The sequence below is a fragment of the Leopardus geoffroyi genome, chromosome D3, assembly GCF_018350155.1.
Source record: "Leopardus geoffroyi isolate Oge1 chromosome D3, O.geoffroyi_Oge1_pat1.0, whole genome shotgun sequence".
Lineage (NCBI taxonomy): Eukaryota > Metazoa > Chordata > Mammalia > Carnivora > Felidae > Leopardus > Leopardus geoffroyi.
In genome coordinates, this window is record NC_059339.1 from 21607501 (window position 1) to 21624797 (window position 17297).

The following is a 17297-nucleotide window of genomic DNA, read 5'->3' on the forward strand; positions in this document are numbered from 1 at the left end:
TCTTTAGTGCCCAATTCTTTCACCGAAGCCACGGAAGTAACGTTAAAAAAAAATGACTTAAAAATCACTTTAGACACTCAAGGTAGCTTGACAAACCATGAGGACCATAGAGGAACTTCTACGGATATGAGCCATCCAGGTAGACACTCTGAAGAGAACAGTTTTTCCTCCTTAATGCAGATTGAAGAGCCAGAACAGACAACCACTATGGAGCCCAATATGGTAACTGAAAAGATTTACAGTAAAGACTCTAACTCCTTAGTCTGCACCCAGAAAAATCTGGAAGGCAACACCCAGTTAAATGAAGCATCATGTAATGAATTTCTGAATGAAAGAAAATCCCTTGTGAGTTTAATGCCAGAGGACCAGATAAGTCCTATGAATGAGGTATCAAAACCCAAGAAAGATACTGCTCAGTTACCACTATCCCTAGAATTTGATTACAGACCTGAGTCAGAGCAAGCTGTACAGACCTCACTGGACGATAGTTCACATTTAGATGAGCAGAGCACTGCCTGTGAGATGAATGAACTTCCTCGTACCAATGAACTGGTTATAAACAAAATAGAAAGTGAATGTGCTTTAAATCAAGTGCCCCTTAATTCTCAAGACCACGCAAAGTTGTCAGCTAACAAAGAGATGCCTTTAGCAACAAGCAAGGATTCCCAACAGAGCCATCACCCTCCATTAGAGGATGGAGCAGATGTCACTGCTGATACCCAGACCATTCCCATCAAAACAAAAATGAAAGACATCTCTCCATCAGGTGACAAAACCTGTGGTGCCTCTTCAAACAATCCCACCTTAAACATCAAACCAGGAAGCCTAGAAAGAAAAGACAAGATGGCTGATTCAGGAATAGTACATCTACATTCCAGCCTTCTCTCAAGAAAGAAAGAATCAGCAGTCTTGCCTCAAGAGGTCTCTGCTATGGAATGTCAAAGTGTTCAATCTCAGGATCTCTCTAGCTGTCATTGTGTAAATAAAAATGCACGAGAAAAGAGCATGTGTTCTGTTTGTGCTGCGTTTGAGTCCAGCAGAATCATCCTAGAAGTTGAAAACTCTTTAATAACCAAGTGTGAAGATGCATTTCAGCACAGCAATGACCACTCCCAAAGAAGAGAAGTCTGCACAGAAAGTAGCACCCATAAAGTGGGTTACACATCAGAAGAAAGCAAACTTGCTAGGGGAGAAACTAAAGGCAGCCTCCCAGGAAATAAGATCAGAAACGATACACCGGTAGGCATGTTAAGTAGTGAAGCTTCAGACAAAACCATTCCCACCACCAGTCACACCCAGCCCCGTGAGGAAGGTCTGAAAGCAAAGGAATGGGATGTACCTAAAGAGACCGTGTTTTGTGAGTATAACATCTCTGACTGTTCCACACCAGAACTAAATTTATCTGCAAACATTCCAAGCCCTGAAAAATTTTTGGACCAGTCTCCTACTATTATGTTCTCCAGTTTCAAAACCATGAGCCAAGCAGTTGAAACTCTTGAGCAAAAAGGAGATAAATTTCTTGACTGCCAGAATAACCAAAACAGACCAGATGAATGCAGAAGTGAAGATAAACCAACTAAGCAGACGCTACATGGTGATGAGAGGGAGACTGTTACAGAACCTAACAGAGAGGTAAGCAAAAATCAAAAGGATCTGTTAGTTGGTTCGGGCAGTAACAACCCTTTGTCTGGTGGTAGTTCAAAGAAAGGCAATTTGAAAGGAGACAATGGACATATTTCTGGTTGTGAGGAGTCCACAGATGGCATGGTAGACACTGTCTACACAGACTGTGGTAGTAAGTCTACAGAAAGCATGTTGGACTTACAAACATCTAGTACCCTTGATGGTGGTGCAGGACAAGATGGGCTGACGTTACAGGATACCTCAGTGAGTACTCTGCCTCAGAGAGGAGAACTGAATGCTGCATTTATCAGAATGATTGACCAGGACTCAGATTTTCCAGATGCTACTTCCTCTAAAGCGGAGCCTCTGGAAATGAAAAAATCATGTGAAGAGAAAGTATGCAGATCATTAAAAGATTGTGAAGTGGAAGTGTGTCCATGTCCAGACTCTTGTGCCAGTGAGATAGAGTCTATTGCAGATCATGAATCAAATACAAAAATGTTGGATGGTATAAATGTGTCCTTAGATAATACTTATCATGAAGAGCAAGTTAAAGAAGCATCCCTGAGAGAAACACAAGGAATGATTGAAGGATCAAGACTGGAAATAAATTCTGAGTTTGACAAGGAAAATACCTTTGGAATTTCCTCAGAAGAGTTACTGTCTTCTGGATGCCCAGATGAGAGCCCTGTTCCCATAGGGAGCCTGAAATCCATTGAGACAATGCCTTTGTATCTGTGTTCTCAAGAAAATTCAGAAAGTAATGTTAATAGTGGAGAAACTGAGCTGAAAAAACCTTTTAAACCAAAAGATGGTAAAATCCTTTGTGAAAACATAGAGCACCGCACAGTCCTGCTTGAGACGAAGGAAGGAGTGCCAGGGGATGGGAGTAATTCTAGTGAAGGACTCAGAATAGACAGCAGTATGCAAAATTTGCCTTTGACAATGGAAACAGAAACTAAGTTGAAAGGAGAAGAAACTGAAGCACATCAGAGGGGACCCCTGGGTTACTTAACTGTCAGTGAAGAGTCTGAGAAGATGATCACCAGAGAAGCTGGTAATAATAAAGGGAGAGAGATTTCTCAGACCCACTCTAAATCCCAGAGGATGCTTGGTGATACTGACGAGCTACAAAGCCAGAGGGCTTTAGACTACATGTTGCAGAATGAAGAGGAATATCTACATCAAAAAGACGCACACAGGATATTGGAACAATGTGTATCATCTAATGTGTTGTCAGATGAAGTGCAAGATAAGAACCAAACTAAGGATTGCAAAGGTGAGTCCACCATGATGAAGGAAATCACTCTAGCAAAGCTAGCCAAGGGCGGCACTGCTGCACAGTTTCAGAAGCTGGAAAATCCAAAGGAGGAAAGCTTGTGCCATCCATTAAAAACAGACATGGTGTCATACACAGATCCTTGCCTTCGTGGTGCCCCTCAGAAAGCACAAAACCCCAACTCTGCTGGATGTGATGAAATACACGGTGCCTTTGGGAACACTTCATATCAGAAAAGAGTGCTTCCCTTAAAGAAGCAGCCCCATCGAACATGTAAGAAAGTTTCCTATCAGGAGCAAGTCAACATTGGGAAAAAAATAAGTAAAATCAGAAGTTCTGCCTTTTTAAAGAGTTCCTCTGAAACCATCCCCACAAAAGCACACAGATTTCTCAGTTCATGTGCTATGTCTGCACCCGCACAATTGGAACCTGAAACAGTACCAACCAGGAGCTTAATGAGCCACATACCAAAGCAGAAGGTGACTCCGTGCCATTCCTTGAGGAGCCTGAATGTTAGGAAGCCTACCAAAGAATCAGCCTTACTAAACAAGCTGTCCATTCTTGCCTCCAGACTGGTCCCCGCCACAAAGACCCAGAAACTAAGATATCGGCGATGTTCCTCTGAACTTCTTCCAGTGGCTAAAAGCTACAAGCGGCTCAGATACAAAAGGTTTCTGGATGGATTTTCATACAATACAATGCAGCTGAATCCATATTTGGCAGCTAGTGGATGGGATAAGAGACCTAACAGTAAGCCCTTGACACTTTATTCGCTCGAAGCCATCAAAATGAGCTTCATAGATTTGAGCAACAAGGTGCCATCACTGCTATTTGGTTCCGAAATTTTCCCGATATCTTTTCACATGAAATCGGGCTCTGAGTGCATGACTGAGTCCCCAAGGACTTTTCCTGAGCACTGTGCTCCAGCCAGGCTCGCCTTAGGAGAGGCCCCTAGGTGCCTGTCTCAACCTCCCAAATGGACCTTTTCTTTCTTCTTATCCCACAGTTGCCCTGGGATGGCCACATTCAGGGAAGACACTGGCCCCCATGGTCAGGCATATGCCCAGGCTCCTTCACAGCCTCCAGGTCCTCTCCAAGACTATGGAGGCACCGCCATAGTCCAGACCAGAGCAGGCTGCTCTGTCCTTGGCCTTCACACACTTCTAGCACTTTGTTCTCCTGGATGTTACCGAATCTGGACAAAAAAACGGAGCTTCTCCAGTCACATGCCTACAATGCAGAGGCTCTTCATGACCCAGTTTACACAAGGCTTAAAGGGGTTAAGATCTCCAGCCTCCATAGCAGACAAGGTCTTCTGTTCTCTGCCCTACTCGGTGGGCCGAGTGCTATCCATTTGGAGCCAGCGTGGGCCTTCTACCTGCCCCTTTGAAATCTCTACTTTTCATTCCACTCACAGCAAGAGGCAGCCAACTCTGAGCACCACAAACAGGTAAAATCCATCTCCTGTTCTTTGCAAATGTCCCATGTTTGCTTTCCAACCTCTGAGGAAAGTTGAGGGCTGGAAATGCAAGGCTATTTAGAGTCTTCGTGCCTATATTTTCTGTTTTCTGTGCCAAATCTATGCTGAGAAAATGTAGCCATAGTTCTTAAGCATAGACCCCTCTAGTTTTCCTGCAGGATCTACCCCTGTATTTTTACCATTCTTTGTTCTGTCCAATTCATTCTGCAAACTATCAAATCTTTTGACTCTCTGCTTTTCTATCCTTGCCCCCACCTTGGAAAAAACAAATACCATTACAAGTTAGAAGACTTGCAAGTAGTGACAAATAATGGCTTATGATACCTTGTTCATAAAATATACAGTCAGCACCTAATTGAGTATTTTGTGTATAAGTAGGGCACAGAATAAGTACTTTTTAAGTAAATAAAGTAATTATGTAGGTATCACCAAATCTAGTTCCTGAACCTCTGAATTTCTCTTTAGAGCAGAAAGGCTTCAAAGATTGGCATTTACTTACTATAGTTGTACAATTTGTAGAATTTTAAGTGAACGGGAAAAGAGTGGTTTGACCACTTAGAATAGTTGAAAATGATTTCAATATCATTTTACCTTCTTATTAGAAATAATAGGAAAAAAAATATTGAATTATATCCCTAAAAATCTGCTTTAGACGTAATAGATAAATCTTCCTGTTTGTAATCCCTCAAATAAACAGAAACTTAATTTTTTTTTTAAATTGGCCCTTATCATTGCTATAGTTTAAAAATTCAACACCCACCAAGCCTCAAAATTCCAAACAGCCTGGAAGAAGCCTTGTTCTTTGTATATCTGTGCAGTCTCTTATGTAGAGTCATTCTGTGTCACTATAAAGCTGTCTGGCACATATTGGAAAGTTCCTTGAGCATCTTAGCAGAAACCTAAATGAATAAAAAGTGTTTCAGAAAAACACCCCAGAACCTCAACATGGCTGATTGAAATTGAAAGACTAATGGTACTATAAGTACTTATCTTATAGTTAATAGAAAAATGTTCTTATAATGCAGCCACAAAAAAATACATTAGAATGAATCAAATTGTTTTAAATGATGGTATACTGCTTTTATTTTGTCTAGTTTGTCAGTATGCCTCTATACTCTCATAAGCACTCTCTGGTCAGTGTGTGACATGCAGCTTTAAATCGTGTTACCTTCTTTAAACTATGTTCATGCCAGGGGCGCCTGGGTGGCTCAGTCGGTTGAGCACCCTACTTCGGCTCAGGTCATGATCTCACAGCTTGTGAGTTCAAGCCCCATGTCGGGCTCTGTGCTGACAGCTCAGAGCCTGGAGGCTGCTTCAGATTCTGTGTCTCCCTCTCTCTCTGCCCCTGACCCATTTGCAGCCTGTCTCTGTCTCTCTCAAAAATAAATAAACATTAAAAAAAATTTTTTTAACTATGTTCATGTCTGAGGTTGGAGTACAGACTAGTTCTTCATTTCACCCTGTGAAAATGTGTGGCCCTTTGGCTCTTTCTTCCTTGAGAACTCTTTCCCTCGTGACTTTTGTGTATTCCAGTGTGGAATATATTCTCTCCCCCTTCCTATCTCTAGTATTTTTATTTTTTTATTTTTATTTATTTATTTATTTATTTATTTTAATTTTTATTTTAATGGAAGCATTTGTAGGTACTTTTTCTTCTTGTTGGCTCTAGAAGTGCCTCAACATTATATACCTTGGCTTTGAGTTTAGAACTTTGCTGCTTTTAAACACATTTAGAAATGTTACACATGATATGGGCACCTGCGTGTCTCAGTCGGTTAAGCATCCAACTCTTGACTTAAGCTCAGATCATGATCTCATGGTTCATGAGTTCAAGCTCCACATCGGGCTCTGTGCTAATTTATGTTTCCATAGATTTGGGGTGGGGGTGGGGGTTGGGGAACAAGTGAACGAGAGAAAGGATCCTAGGAGGGGCAGAGGGAAGAATGGAGGGGGAGAAAGAGAGAGGAATGGAGCTCACCCAAAGCGGGCTCTTATTTTACGTGAAGCAGGGCTCGTGCTCACCAAATTGGGGCCCAGATTCACCCAAAGCAGGGCTCAAGCTTACCCGATGTGGGACTCGAACTCACGAACCATGAAATCATGACCTGAGCCGAAATCAGATGCTTAACGGCTGAGCCACCCAGGTGCCCTCCATAGAATTTTTTTTAAGGTTTTATATATTTAAGTAACCTATACCCAACATGGGACTCCAACTCAAGGACCCTAAGATCAAGAGTCGCATGCTCTACCAACAAAGGCAGCCAAGCGCCCCCCCGCAATAGAATTTTCTTATTTGGACCTTCAGCACTCTATAATATAGGTTGAACTGGCCTCCTTTTTGCTGCTTTTATAGATGAGGAGCCTAAGACACGTGACTTTTTCTAACCCGGATCACTCAACTGGTTAGTATTTCAGCTGAGCTTGATCTAGACCCAGGGTCTCCTGACTGCTGATTTGGTCAGCTGCTTTTTCAGTGTACCATCCCGCCTCTTTCCTTTTATCAGTAGCCCTCAAGGAAACCTGAGTTGGTGCTAAACATCCTAAAAATCTGAATTATTTGTGTTTCCTAGACCTTGAACAAATCTACTTCTAAGAGGAGATGGATTGTATTATGGTCATCATACCAATGCCTCACTGATTAAACCTATACTGAGTTCCAAATTCAATAGAAACTGATGCAGGTTTTACTTTGAGAGGCACAAAAAGCTCTCCAACATCACGTATTGATGTAGCTATAAGTGATGAATACCATTGCTTCAATAATAAAAATAAAAGTTTGATTACAAAGGAGCTAATAATCCTGTTAACAGTTTTCTTCTACATAACCATGTTTTACGTGGAACTTGGCTTTAAAGAAAAGAGTTTTGGGCTCCTGGGTGGCTCAGTCGGCTAAGCGTCTGACTCTTGATTTCAGTTCAGATCATAATCTCACTGTTCATGAGTTTGAGTCCCACATCAGCCTCTGCCCTGACAGCACAGATGCTGTTTGGGATTGTCTCCCTCTCTCTCTGCTCCTCCCCCACCCCCGCTTACTCCTGCGCTCTCAAAATAAACTTAAAAAAAAAAAAAAAAGTTTCTTCCGTAAGGATATAGAAGTTAGACTTTGTTAATGGTATTAACATAGAGATGAATAATACAAGATTTTTTTAGCTGTAAATTATTTTTTTAAATCTCTAATTTATGTATTCAATAACTTCATTAGAAGATATAAGGGGCGCCTGGGTGGCGCAGTCGGTTAAGCGTCCGACTTCAGCCAGGTCGCGATCTCGCGGTCCGTGAGTTCGAGCCCCACGTCAGGCTCTGGGCTGATGGCTCAGAGCCTGGAGCCTGTTTCCGATTCTGTGTCTCCCTCTCTCTCTGCCCCTCCCCTGTTCATGCTCTGTCTCTCTCTGTCCCAAAAATAAATAAACGTTGAAAAAAAAAAAAAAGACTCCAAGTCATTCTTATTCCCTCCTGTTACTGTCCTTTCTTTATTTCTCTCTCTACCTTCTTTTCAAGTTAGAAAATAATTAAGGTAAGTTAGAAAATAATCTTCCTGTCAGCCTGCCTCCATTCTAGTGATGGGCATGTAAATGTAATTCTCATCACTGGGATGGGGGTGGGGGGTGGGCTTCTTTCTGAGTGAGTGACATTTCTTATCTTCCTAGGGCCTAATCAAGCATCATGTGCCGTCAATGGCATCAAAACCTTTTGAGTACCCCCAGTGGCATCAAAACTTTCCTGTTGTTCTACTGCCCTAATTGCTTCTGTACTTTTGCTTCACTTCAGCCACACCATGTTACCGTATGTGCCTCTTCCAGGCATGGAAGCTACTTATAACACCAATGGCAGTCAGATGAGGTAAGCCTGCAGCAGTGCCTGGAACATAAGGGCTTGCAGTGTGTGTGTGTGTGTGTGTGTGTGAGAGAGAGAGAGAGAGAGAGAGAGAGAGGAAAGTGAATGTGCAAGCGAGCACAGCACCTGAGAGAGCACACTAGCTGATGGCATGGGTCTGGTGTAGCATGATTCTGATGTCTTGTTCTCCTAGACCTGGTCCAGGATTCAGGCATGTTTTATAAGTATTAACTAAGAATATATAATCAATACTAGTTAGAAAAAAAAAGACAAACTAGTCAGCTCATTGAACTACAAGTTGCCTCTCAAGCTATTTCTTAATCATGCAACCGACTTCATTGTCTGGATGGGATTGATCTCATCTGAGCGCAGTTCATTGTTCAGTTCACTAAATGTCTTTTTCTTCCAAAAAGTCTGTCCTTTTATATTTTTCCTTATAAAACTGCTCCATACCAATGAAATTGATTGCATTCTTGGAAGTTTTTACATATGTAGACATAGGAGGTGTCCAGAAGGAACTAGAAAACAGGTTGACTGGAAATGTCATTGCTGAAAGAGGGAAGATCTTCAACCTTAGTCTGATGTTAAGAAGTTGAATGTGCCAAGATAGAAAGTGAAACCCATCTCATATTTTCTTCTGTTTTTCTGTCCATGGTGCTAGACTAGAGCCTCCGTTCCCTGCCTTGGTACCAAAGTCTTGCTTAGTAACAGACTCAGCTGTCACCAAGCTCCTGCTTTCAGCCTCCGAGTTCCCGGTTCCTGGATTTGATGAACTAGATGATGTGGCAGCAGCATGCCCCCATCCACAGAGCAGCCCTCCAGAACAGAAGGAGGTAAATGTAAAGTGCTGGTGGAGTTGTGAGTGCTACTGGGCATGTCCACTGAGGACTACAGATCACATGATTGGTACACAGGCCTCTGAGTTTCTTTCCTTATCACCATTAGCTTCAGCTGAGTGCTGAAGATTACCAAGGCAGGAGTTTTTCTCCTTAGTCACCAAAGCTACACTGGGTCTCTTAATCTGCATTGTTTTCCAGATCCTTTTTTCTTGATGATAACATTTAACAGGGTTTAGAGAGTGAGTTGGACCAACGAGGTGCTTCATGCATTCAAAGATGAGTGAACAATGATGTTCTTCAATTTTGCAAACTGTTTCTGTCTCCAGCAGTTGGTAGACTTTCATATTGCTAATCTCAGTATCTGAGCTGAATGGGTGATTCTCTTCCAATAGTATAAAGGGAGCGGTTGTTGAAAACACTGTTAGCGGGAGTAAGGGGAGCTTTGTCATAAACTACTTACTAGAGCCATCTATAAACTGAGGAAGTAAAATCTTGAGTGTCAAAAGAGACTTCATGTATTTTAAATGTCTTCTAACTTGACCGTCTTTCTTCTTAACCCTTAAAAATAGGCTGAGCCAGAGAAGAGGCCAAAGAAAGTCTCACAGATTCGTATCCGGAAAACCATTCCTAAACCAGACCCTAATCTTACCCCCATGGGCCTTCCTCGACCCAAAAGGTAAGTTCCTTCTCTAATACACATAGGTTCACATTTTTGGAAAATTGTTTGGCACAATATAATGAGCTTTTAAATAATTATATACTCTGAGCTATTTATCATACTTCTAGGAAGTTATCCAAAAGAATTAACTGGTAATGTGGCCAGAGGTTTATGTGCCAGGGATTTTGTAATGCATTCTTAATCATTTTTATCAAGCTCACTATGCCAGATATTATGCTGTCCCTTTGCATACATAGTCTGGTCATCCCCCAGTGGTGTTGGGAGGTACGCACTATTGTCACCCCCAAGTTTTGATGAGGGTGCTGAGGCTGAGTGGTTATGACACCTGTGTTAGGCCATGTATCAGTCATGGCACAGGTGGTTTCCGTCTCACACAGGTTTTACCTGACCCCACAGCCCAAGCTCACAGCATTCTATATGCAAAGTTGAGGAGGGACCTAAAGGTCATGAGGGAAAGAAGTTAAATTCCTTTCTTTCTTTCTTTCTTTCTTTCTTTCTTTCTTTCTTTCTTTTCTTTTCTTTTCTTTTTTCTTTTCTTTTCTTTTCTTTTCTTTTCTTTTCTTTTCTTTTCTTTCTTTTCTTTCTTTCTTTCTTTCTTTCTTTCTTTCTTTCTTTCTTTCTTTCTTTCTTTCTTTCTTTCTTTCTTGTCTTTCTTTCTTTCTTTCTTTCAGAAAATGCCAAATCCATGCTATGGTCTATATCATGACCTTTAAAAACTTGGCTTCTAAAGATTTTTTTTTTTTTTTTTAATTTTTTTAGTATTTGTTTATTTTTGACAGAGAGAGACAGAGCATGAGTGGGGGAGGGGCAGAGAGAGAGGGAGACACAGAATCCAAAGCAGGCTCCGGGCTCCAAGCTGTCAGCACAGAGTCCGACACGGGGCTCTAACTCACAGACTGCGAGATCATGACCTGAGCCGAAGTCGGACGCTCAACCGACTGAGCCACCCAGGCGCCCCAAGATTTATTTTTTATGACAGAGATAATTTGCTAATCCTATAAAGAGAAGTGGAAAGAAAAAATTACCAAATGATGTATTTGTTGTAATATGTACTATACAGACACACTATGAAATTATAAGTATTTTAAAAAGATCTCCAGAGTTATATTCTCTTGTGGTGGTTTTCACTCCATTTCTCATTGGCAAATGGAAGCCTAACACTGGTTCCTTAGTAACCCCAGGGTAAATTATTGAAATTTCCTGAGTGTCAAGAACACATCTGTAAAATGTGGGTAAGAATTCCCAACACTTAAGATTAGTATGCAGTCCAATTGAGTAAAAAATGTGGGGGCACCTGACTGGCTCAGTTGGTAGAGCCTACAACTCTTCAAGGGTTCAAGTTGAAGCCTCCCCATTGGGCATGGAGTCTACTTTTAAAAAGAAAAAGGAAAAAAATGTGTACTGGTACCTATTGTATTGCTTCACACAACACAAATGCAATAGTTACTGTTACTATGATCATAATTGACGTTCCACTTTTCCCAAGTGGTCTTGTCTTAATATATTTTTATCTCACACTGCTTTTATTGATCATCCTATCAAGTCTTTATAAGAGAAATGTTTAAAATATTTCAGATATCCTAGGTAGAATAGTACTTACTACTAGTGAATGAAATAAGATTCAGAATCAGATGTATTCTATCTTGCATGTATATGTAGATAGAAGTTCTAAAAAATCTTTTATGTATAAATAAGTAGTTGGGAGTGGAGAAAGTTTTAATATAGTAATGACATTCAGTCCTTTGAACTTCTTTCAAGTAAGTGCCAAAAAATCACACAGTGATCTATCATCAAATTATATTTAATGATTTATCACCTATTTTTTTGAAAGCAAAGGATTGAAAAGTGCTGATTTACATAGGTTTTGTTACCAGGCATTGAAGGAGCAAGTATCTCATTGTATGGGCAGTACACCAAAAAGATCTGACCAGTAAGTGTCAAATGCCTAATAATTTGTATGTTGGTCTTTCACTTAGAGATAACTTTAATCTAATATAGTGAAAGGGGTTGAAAAAATAAGATTTTTAATAAACCTTTTCCTAAGATATCTTTTGATGAGCTATTCAGATACTCTTTTGTCAAAAAATCTTCAAGTTATAGATTTAATGCATTATATTTATCAAAAAACCTTGACATGTAACTTTTTTTCTTTTTCTTTCTTTCTTTTTTTAATATACTTGACACAATGGGAGCGCCTGGGTGGCTCTGTTGGTTAAGCATCTGATTCATGATTTCAGCTCAGGTCATGGTCTCGTGGTTCATGAGTTTGAGCCCTGAGTCAGGCTTCGCACTAGCAGTGTGGAGCCTGTTTGGGATTCTCTCTCCTCTCTCTGCTCCTGCCCCACTCGCACTCTCTCTCTCTCAAAATAAATAAAAACTTTGGGGCTCCTGGGTGGCTCAGTCGGTTAAGCGGCCGACTTCAGCTCAGGTCATGATCTCGCGGTCCGTGAGTTTGAGCCCCGCGTCGGGCTCTGTGCTGACAGCTCAGAGCCTGGAGCCTGTTTCAGATTCTGTGTCTCCCTCTCTCTCTGACCCTCCCCCGTTCATGCTCTGTCTCAAAAATAAATAAACGTTAAAAATAAATAAATAAATACATACATACATACATATATACTTTTAAAATAGATATACTTGACATAATGTTACATTAGTTTCAGGTGTACAACATAGTGATTCAGTAGGTCTATACAACATATGGTGCTACCCACAAGTGTAGCTACCATCTGTCACAGTACAGTACTATTACTCTTGATCTTAGCCAAAAGGCCGAGAAGCGATAGTACAGTACTATTATAATGCCATTGACTGTATTCCCTGCGCTGTACCTTTTATCCTTGTGACTTATTCCATAACTGGAGACCTGTATCTCCCACTCCCCTTCACCCATTTTCCACATCCCCCTACCCCTTGACATATTAACTTAATTGGCAAAAGCAATTTTTGTTACTCAAGCCCATCTGCCAAATTATTCTTCCTAACTTCTGTTTTCCAACTCAGGTAAATGTGTTGATCTGCACCTTTAAGATCAACAAACCATTGAGAAATAAACTATGGAACACATCTTACTCTTTATTATATGGAACACATCCTTATAACTTATTGTAAGGTAGATTTGTGAAAGCCATAAGTCAAAATTAAAATCATATGCAACAAATATAATTAATTTATTCATTTTAATAATTCGTTATTAAAACAACATGATAATGCTATTTCTCATCCTGAATTTGTAACAAACTAATGTGTAGCTAGAATAATAAATTACAAAGTGAGGAATATGGTAGAAAGCATGATATTGCTTCGGTAAATGTATATGCATGCATGAAACAAACTCTGTTATTGGACTTCTGGAATAATTAAGAGTCATAAAAAATCAGAAATAAAGCTATTAATTTATGTAAATCTTAGGATTGCTTCAGTGTTTAATGTAGGAGAATAGTGTATTATGAAACCAGCTGACATGGCAGTATCATAATTTTTGCTGTTAACAGTAGAAGTTACAACAATTTATAAGATGAAATAATGTAAGGATTAAATAATTGGATTAAATATCTCTTTATATAATTTGTTAAAAGTTTATCCCTTAACTGAGTGAAATTACTTAAAATTTTTCATCTGTGGGTTTTACACACTTCATCTTCAAATGTTTGATAGTCCTAGTAAACATTTCAGTTATATGTGTGTTGTTTTTTAAATTTTTTCAAGTGGGGGAGGGGCAGAGAGAGAGGGAGACACAGAATCCAAAGCAGACTTCAGGCTCCGAGCTGTCAGCACAGAGCCCGACATGGGGCGAGGTCATGACCTGAGCCTAAGTCGACGCTTAACCAGCTGAGCCACCCAGGCACCCCTCAGTTATATGTTTTAAAAAGGAAGGAAAGGATTGGCTGTTGAGTGGAAGTTTTCTTTCTAAGTGATAACAGACTGTCAATGAGAATTGAGAATAGTTTGGAAAAAACATAGGGTACAATTAAATACATGAGCAGGCTGTATTGATATTTGAAGCTCTCTTTCATAAGTAGGGCCAGGAGGCATTGTTTGATGATAATCAGGAGATAAATGAGGCAAAGTCACTCTGACAAACCCATTCCACAACATATTTGAAATCTGAATATTCTGACACCACCCAAAGGATCCTATTTCTGAGGCCACTCCTCTCTTGTATGTGATGGGAACTATACCTAATGGGGAAAGACAAGTCCAATACAGGTTTACAGTAATTACTTACTAAGCGAGCTTAGCAAGATTAGTTATTTGTTTCATATACCAAAGCAGAGTTCAGGGTGTATAGGTGCTGTTCTGAAAGAATTTGTGCAAGGGACACCTGGGTGGTTCAGTTGATTAGGCATCTGACTCTTGGTCTCAGTTCAGGTCTTAATCTCAGGGTTGTGAGTTCAAGCCCTGCTTTGGGCTCCGTGCTAGGTGTGAAGCCTACTTTTAAAATAATACAACATCTCTCCCAAGAATTTGTGGAAATGGAGAAATCTGCATGAATGTTCAAACATATGACTTCTAGGAAATTAAAGATTGGGAGATTGATTCCCCTAAAAGTTGGATTTCATGTACTCTGGCATGTCTTGGTACCCTAGTGTGAATACCACTGGTCGAGGGTATTTAGTAGCAACCTTATTTAGCTCTGGGGAGTTCATGTGTCAGTCAGGGTCCAATCAGGAGACAAACTACACGGTATTTTATTTTATTTGTCAATTTTATCTTAGAGAGCTTGAGCAAGGGAGAGGGGCAGAGGGAGAAAGAGAGAGAATCTTAATCAAGCAGGCTCCACACTCAGCACAGAGCCTGATATGGGATTCAGTCCCACAACCCTGGGATCATGACCTGAGCCGAAATGAAGAGTTGGATGCTCAACCAATTGAGCCACCCAAGTCCCCCCACAAACTACATAGTATTTTAAATAAGGGAACTTTTTTTTTTTTTAATAATTTTTTAAAACTTTTTTTTAAATGTTTCTTTATTCTCAGAGAGAGAGAGAGAGAACAAGCAGGGGAGAAGCAGAGAGAGGAGAGACAGAGGATCCCAAGTTAGCTCTGTGCTGACAGCAGAGAACCCAGTGTGGGTCTCAAACTCACGAACTGTGAGATCATGACCTGAGCTGGTTAGACACTTAACCAATTGAGCCACTCAGGCGCCCCTTAATAATTTTTTTTTAAGTTTATTTATTTATTTTGAGGGGAGGGAAGGGCAGAGAGAGAAGGAGAGAGAGAGAATCCCAAGTACACTCTGCATTGCCAGCGTGGAGCCTGATGCGGAGCTCAAACCCACAAACCATGAGATCATGACCTAAGCTGAAACCAAGAGTCAGACACTTAACCAATTGAGCCAACCAGGATCCCCAAATAAGGGAACTTTAATATAATAGAGTAACCGTAAAGATGTACAGAGTATTCTGAAGGGCACCCTAAGACTGAGGGAAAGTACTCAAGGTAGGACAAACTTGGAAGGGGGCCACCTCCTCTATGTTGGCATTTTGACTTTGTTCGTGAGGGTATGGGTGCAGCCCATTGGATGGCTGGGTTGCTAAGGCCAGATCTAGGCAAGCAAGAAATAGCAAACAACTTCTAGGGTGCAGATAAGCTGAGGCAGGCAGGCATGCAAAGGGACTAGGGGTGCCTCTGTGGATGTAATGCCTGGAGCATGTGGTGTTTCCTTCAGGAGGGCCACAGGAAACAGCCCTCAGGAAGTTGGGGTGTAAGCTTATGGCCTGGAGTGCCCCACATGTGTCAGGAAGCATGTGGCATGATCACCAGGCTAGGGTTGCCAGAGCACTGAGGGACTACGTACTCTGGCCACACAGCTAGGGCAGAGCCCCCTCCAAATGACCCCCTCCTGACACGCCAACAAACATACACCAGTGATGGGGGGAAAACTTCACCAGGACCAGGAAGAGAAGCTCCTTTCCTCTTAGCAGTGTTCCCCCAATGCCTTCTTTTGCCGGAGCTTTTAGCATCATACTTACTGTAAAGAAGAAATGCTTCAAGAGTCCAGGATTCCATTTTCACAGAGCAGGTTCTGGAGGGTACATTTTGAGCTAAGAAGTTATAATATAACTGGCGCATGCCAGTAAACAAAACTTTGAATATATTCACTCGACCAAGAGCTGAAGAGATTTGAATAAATGGAAAGGTTTATGTTTCACACAGTCAGAGTTAACATGGAAAAATAAAGAAGCAAGAATAGCCAGGAAAATTCAGAAAAGGAGTGAAATGAGAGAGGTGTTAATCCTAAGAGACGTTAAAACATATTGTAAACTCGGATGCCTGTGTGGCTCTGTTGGTTAAGCTTCTGACTCCAGCTCAGGTCATAGTCACATGGTTCGTGGGTTCGGATCCCACATTGAGCCCTGCACTGACAGCTCAGAGCCTGGAGCCTGCTTAAGACTCTGTGTCTGTTTGTCTCTCTCTCTCAAAAATAAATAAACATTTAAAAAAAAAAAAAAAATATATATATATATATATATTATAACTAAGTAAATAGAAGTGTGATGCCACAGCAGAAACATACAAATTGGTAAAAACAAAATAGAAAGTCCAGAAGTAGACATGACTACATAGAGAAATATAGAATGTGACAAAGGTGTCCCCTCAAATTAGTGGTAAAAAGATGGACTGACTGTTCAGTAAAGTGCTATTGGGGCAACTGGGTAGCCATTTTAAGAGTAATAAAGTTGGATCTGTACCTTAGACCTTTCACCAGAAAAAATCCCAAATGAATCAAATTTAAGTAGAAACAAATCAGACTGTAAGAATACTTGACGAAACCATAGGAATTTTGTTTTTTTATGTAAACTCCAACTTCAACGTGGGGCTCGAACTCGGCCCTGAGATCAAGAGTTGCATGCTCCACTGACTAAGCTAGCCGGCCGCCCCTGCCCACAGGAAATTTCATTGTTTTTTGTTTTTTGTTTTTTTTAATGCTTATTTATTTATTCTGAGAGAGTGAGAATGCACAAGAGAATGAGGAGCAGAGAGAGAGGGAGAGAAAGTCCCAGGCAGACTCTTGATTTCGGCTCAAGTCATGATCCTAGGGTTGTGGGATTGAGCCCTGTGTTGGGCTCTGCACTGAGTGTGGATCCTGCTTAAGATTCTTTCCTGTTCGCACATGCTCTCTCTTTCTCTAAAATTAAAAAACACACACAACACACACAAAACAAGATGCACTGCTTTATATATTTGTATAATCAGTATCTTAAGACAATGTTATGCTAGAGCCAAAATTGTCTATAGAGTGCTGTCATTTGTGTAAAATAGTTTCAGGGGAATAGAAATTCCCTAAGACTTCTGTTTTATATAGACCACTTCTGCAGCCATGACTTCTATAAACATTTGTAAATGAGAGACATGGTTGCTCAAAATCAGAATTTGAACCCACCCCCAAATGCCTGATGTTTTCTCTTTGGCCATATTTATAGATTTGTTCTCTCTACCTGAGAGTATAAAAGCCATTGTTACTCAAGAAGCAGTTGGTCATCTTAGGTATTAAGTGTCTCCTGGTCATTTTCTAGGCCAGAAAACAGATACCTTAAAAAATTGTTGCTATATTCTGCTTAGGGTA

At 40.7% G+C, this 17297-nt stretch overlaps 1 protein-coding gene across 10 annotated transcripts in view; it reads left to right on the plus strand.

Annotated features, from left to right (window-relative positions):
* The window catches only part of PRR14L (proline rich 14 like), a 58444-nt gene that overhangs the window by 32505 nt on the left and 8642 nt on the right, over positions 1–17297 (plus strand). For 8 of the 10 annotated variants that reach the window (XR_006707850.1, XM_045459439.1, XM_045459436.1 and 5 more), the window contains 4 exons: positions 1–4352; positions 8151–8222; positions 8878–9049; positions 9625–9731. The exon at positions 1–4352 is cut by the window's left edge and continues 842 nt beyond it. Coding sequence is in view for 9 of the 10 variants with exons in the window: in XM_045459439.1 (XP_045315395.1) it covers positions 1–4352; positions 8151–8222; positions 8878–9049; positions 9625–9731 (4703 nt within the window). In the remaining variant the exon portion in view is untranslated. Of the gene's footprint in view, positions 4353–8150; positions 8223–8877; positions 9050–9624; positions 9732–11595; positions 11684–17297 lie in introns of those variants that run through there. The other 2 variants (XM_045459440.1, XM_045459444.1) reach the window with 2 other exon arrangements.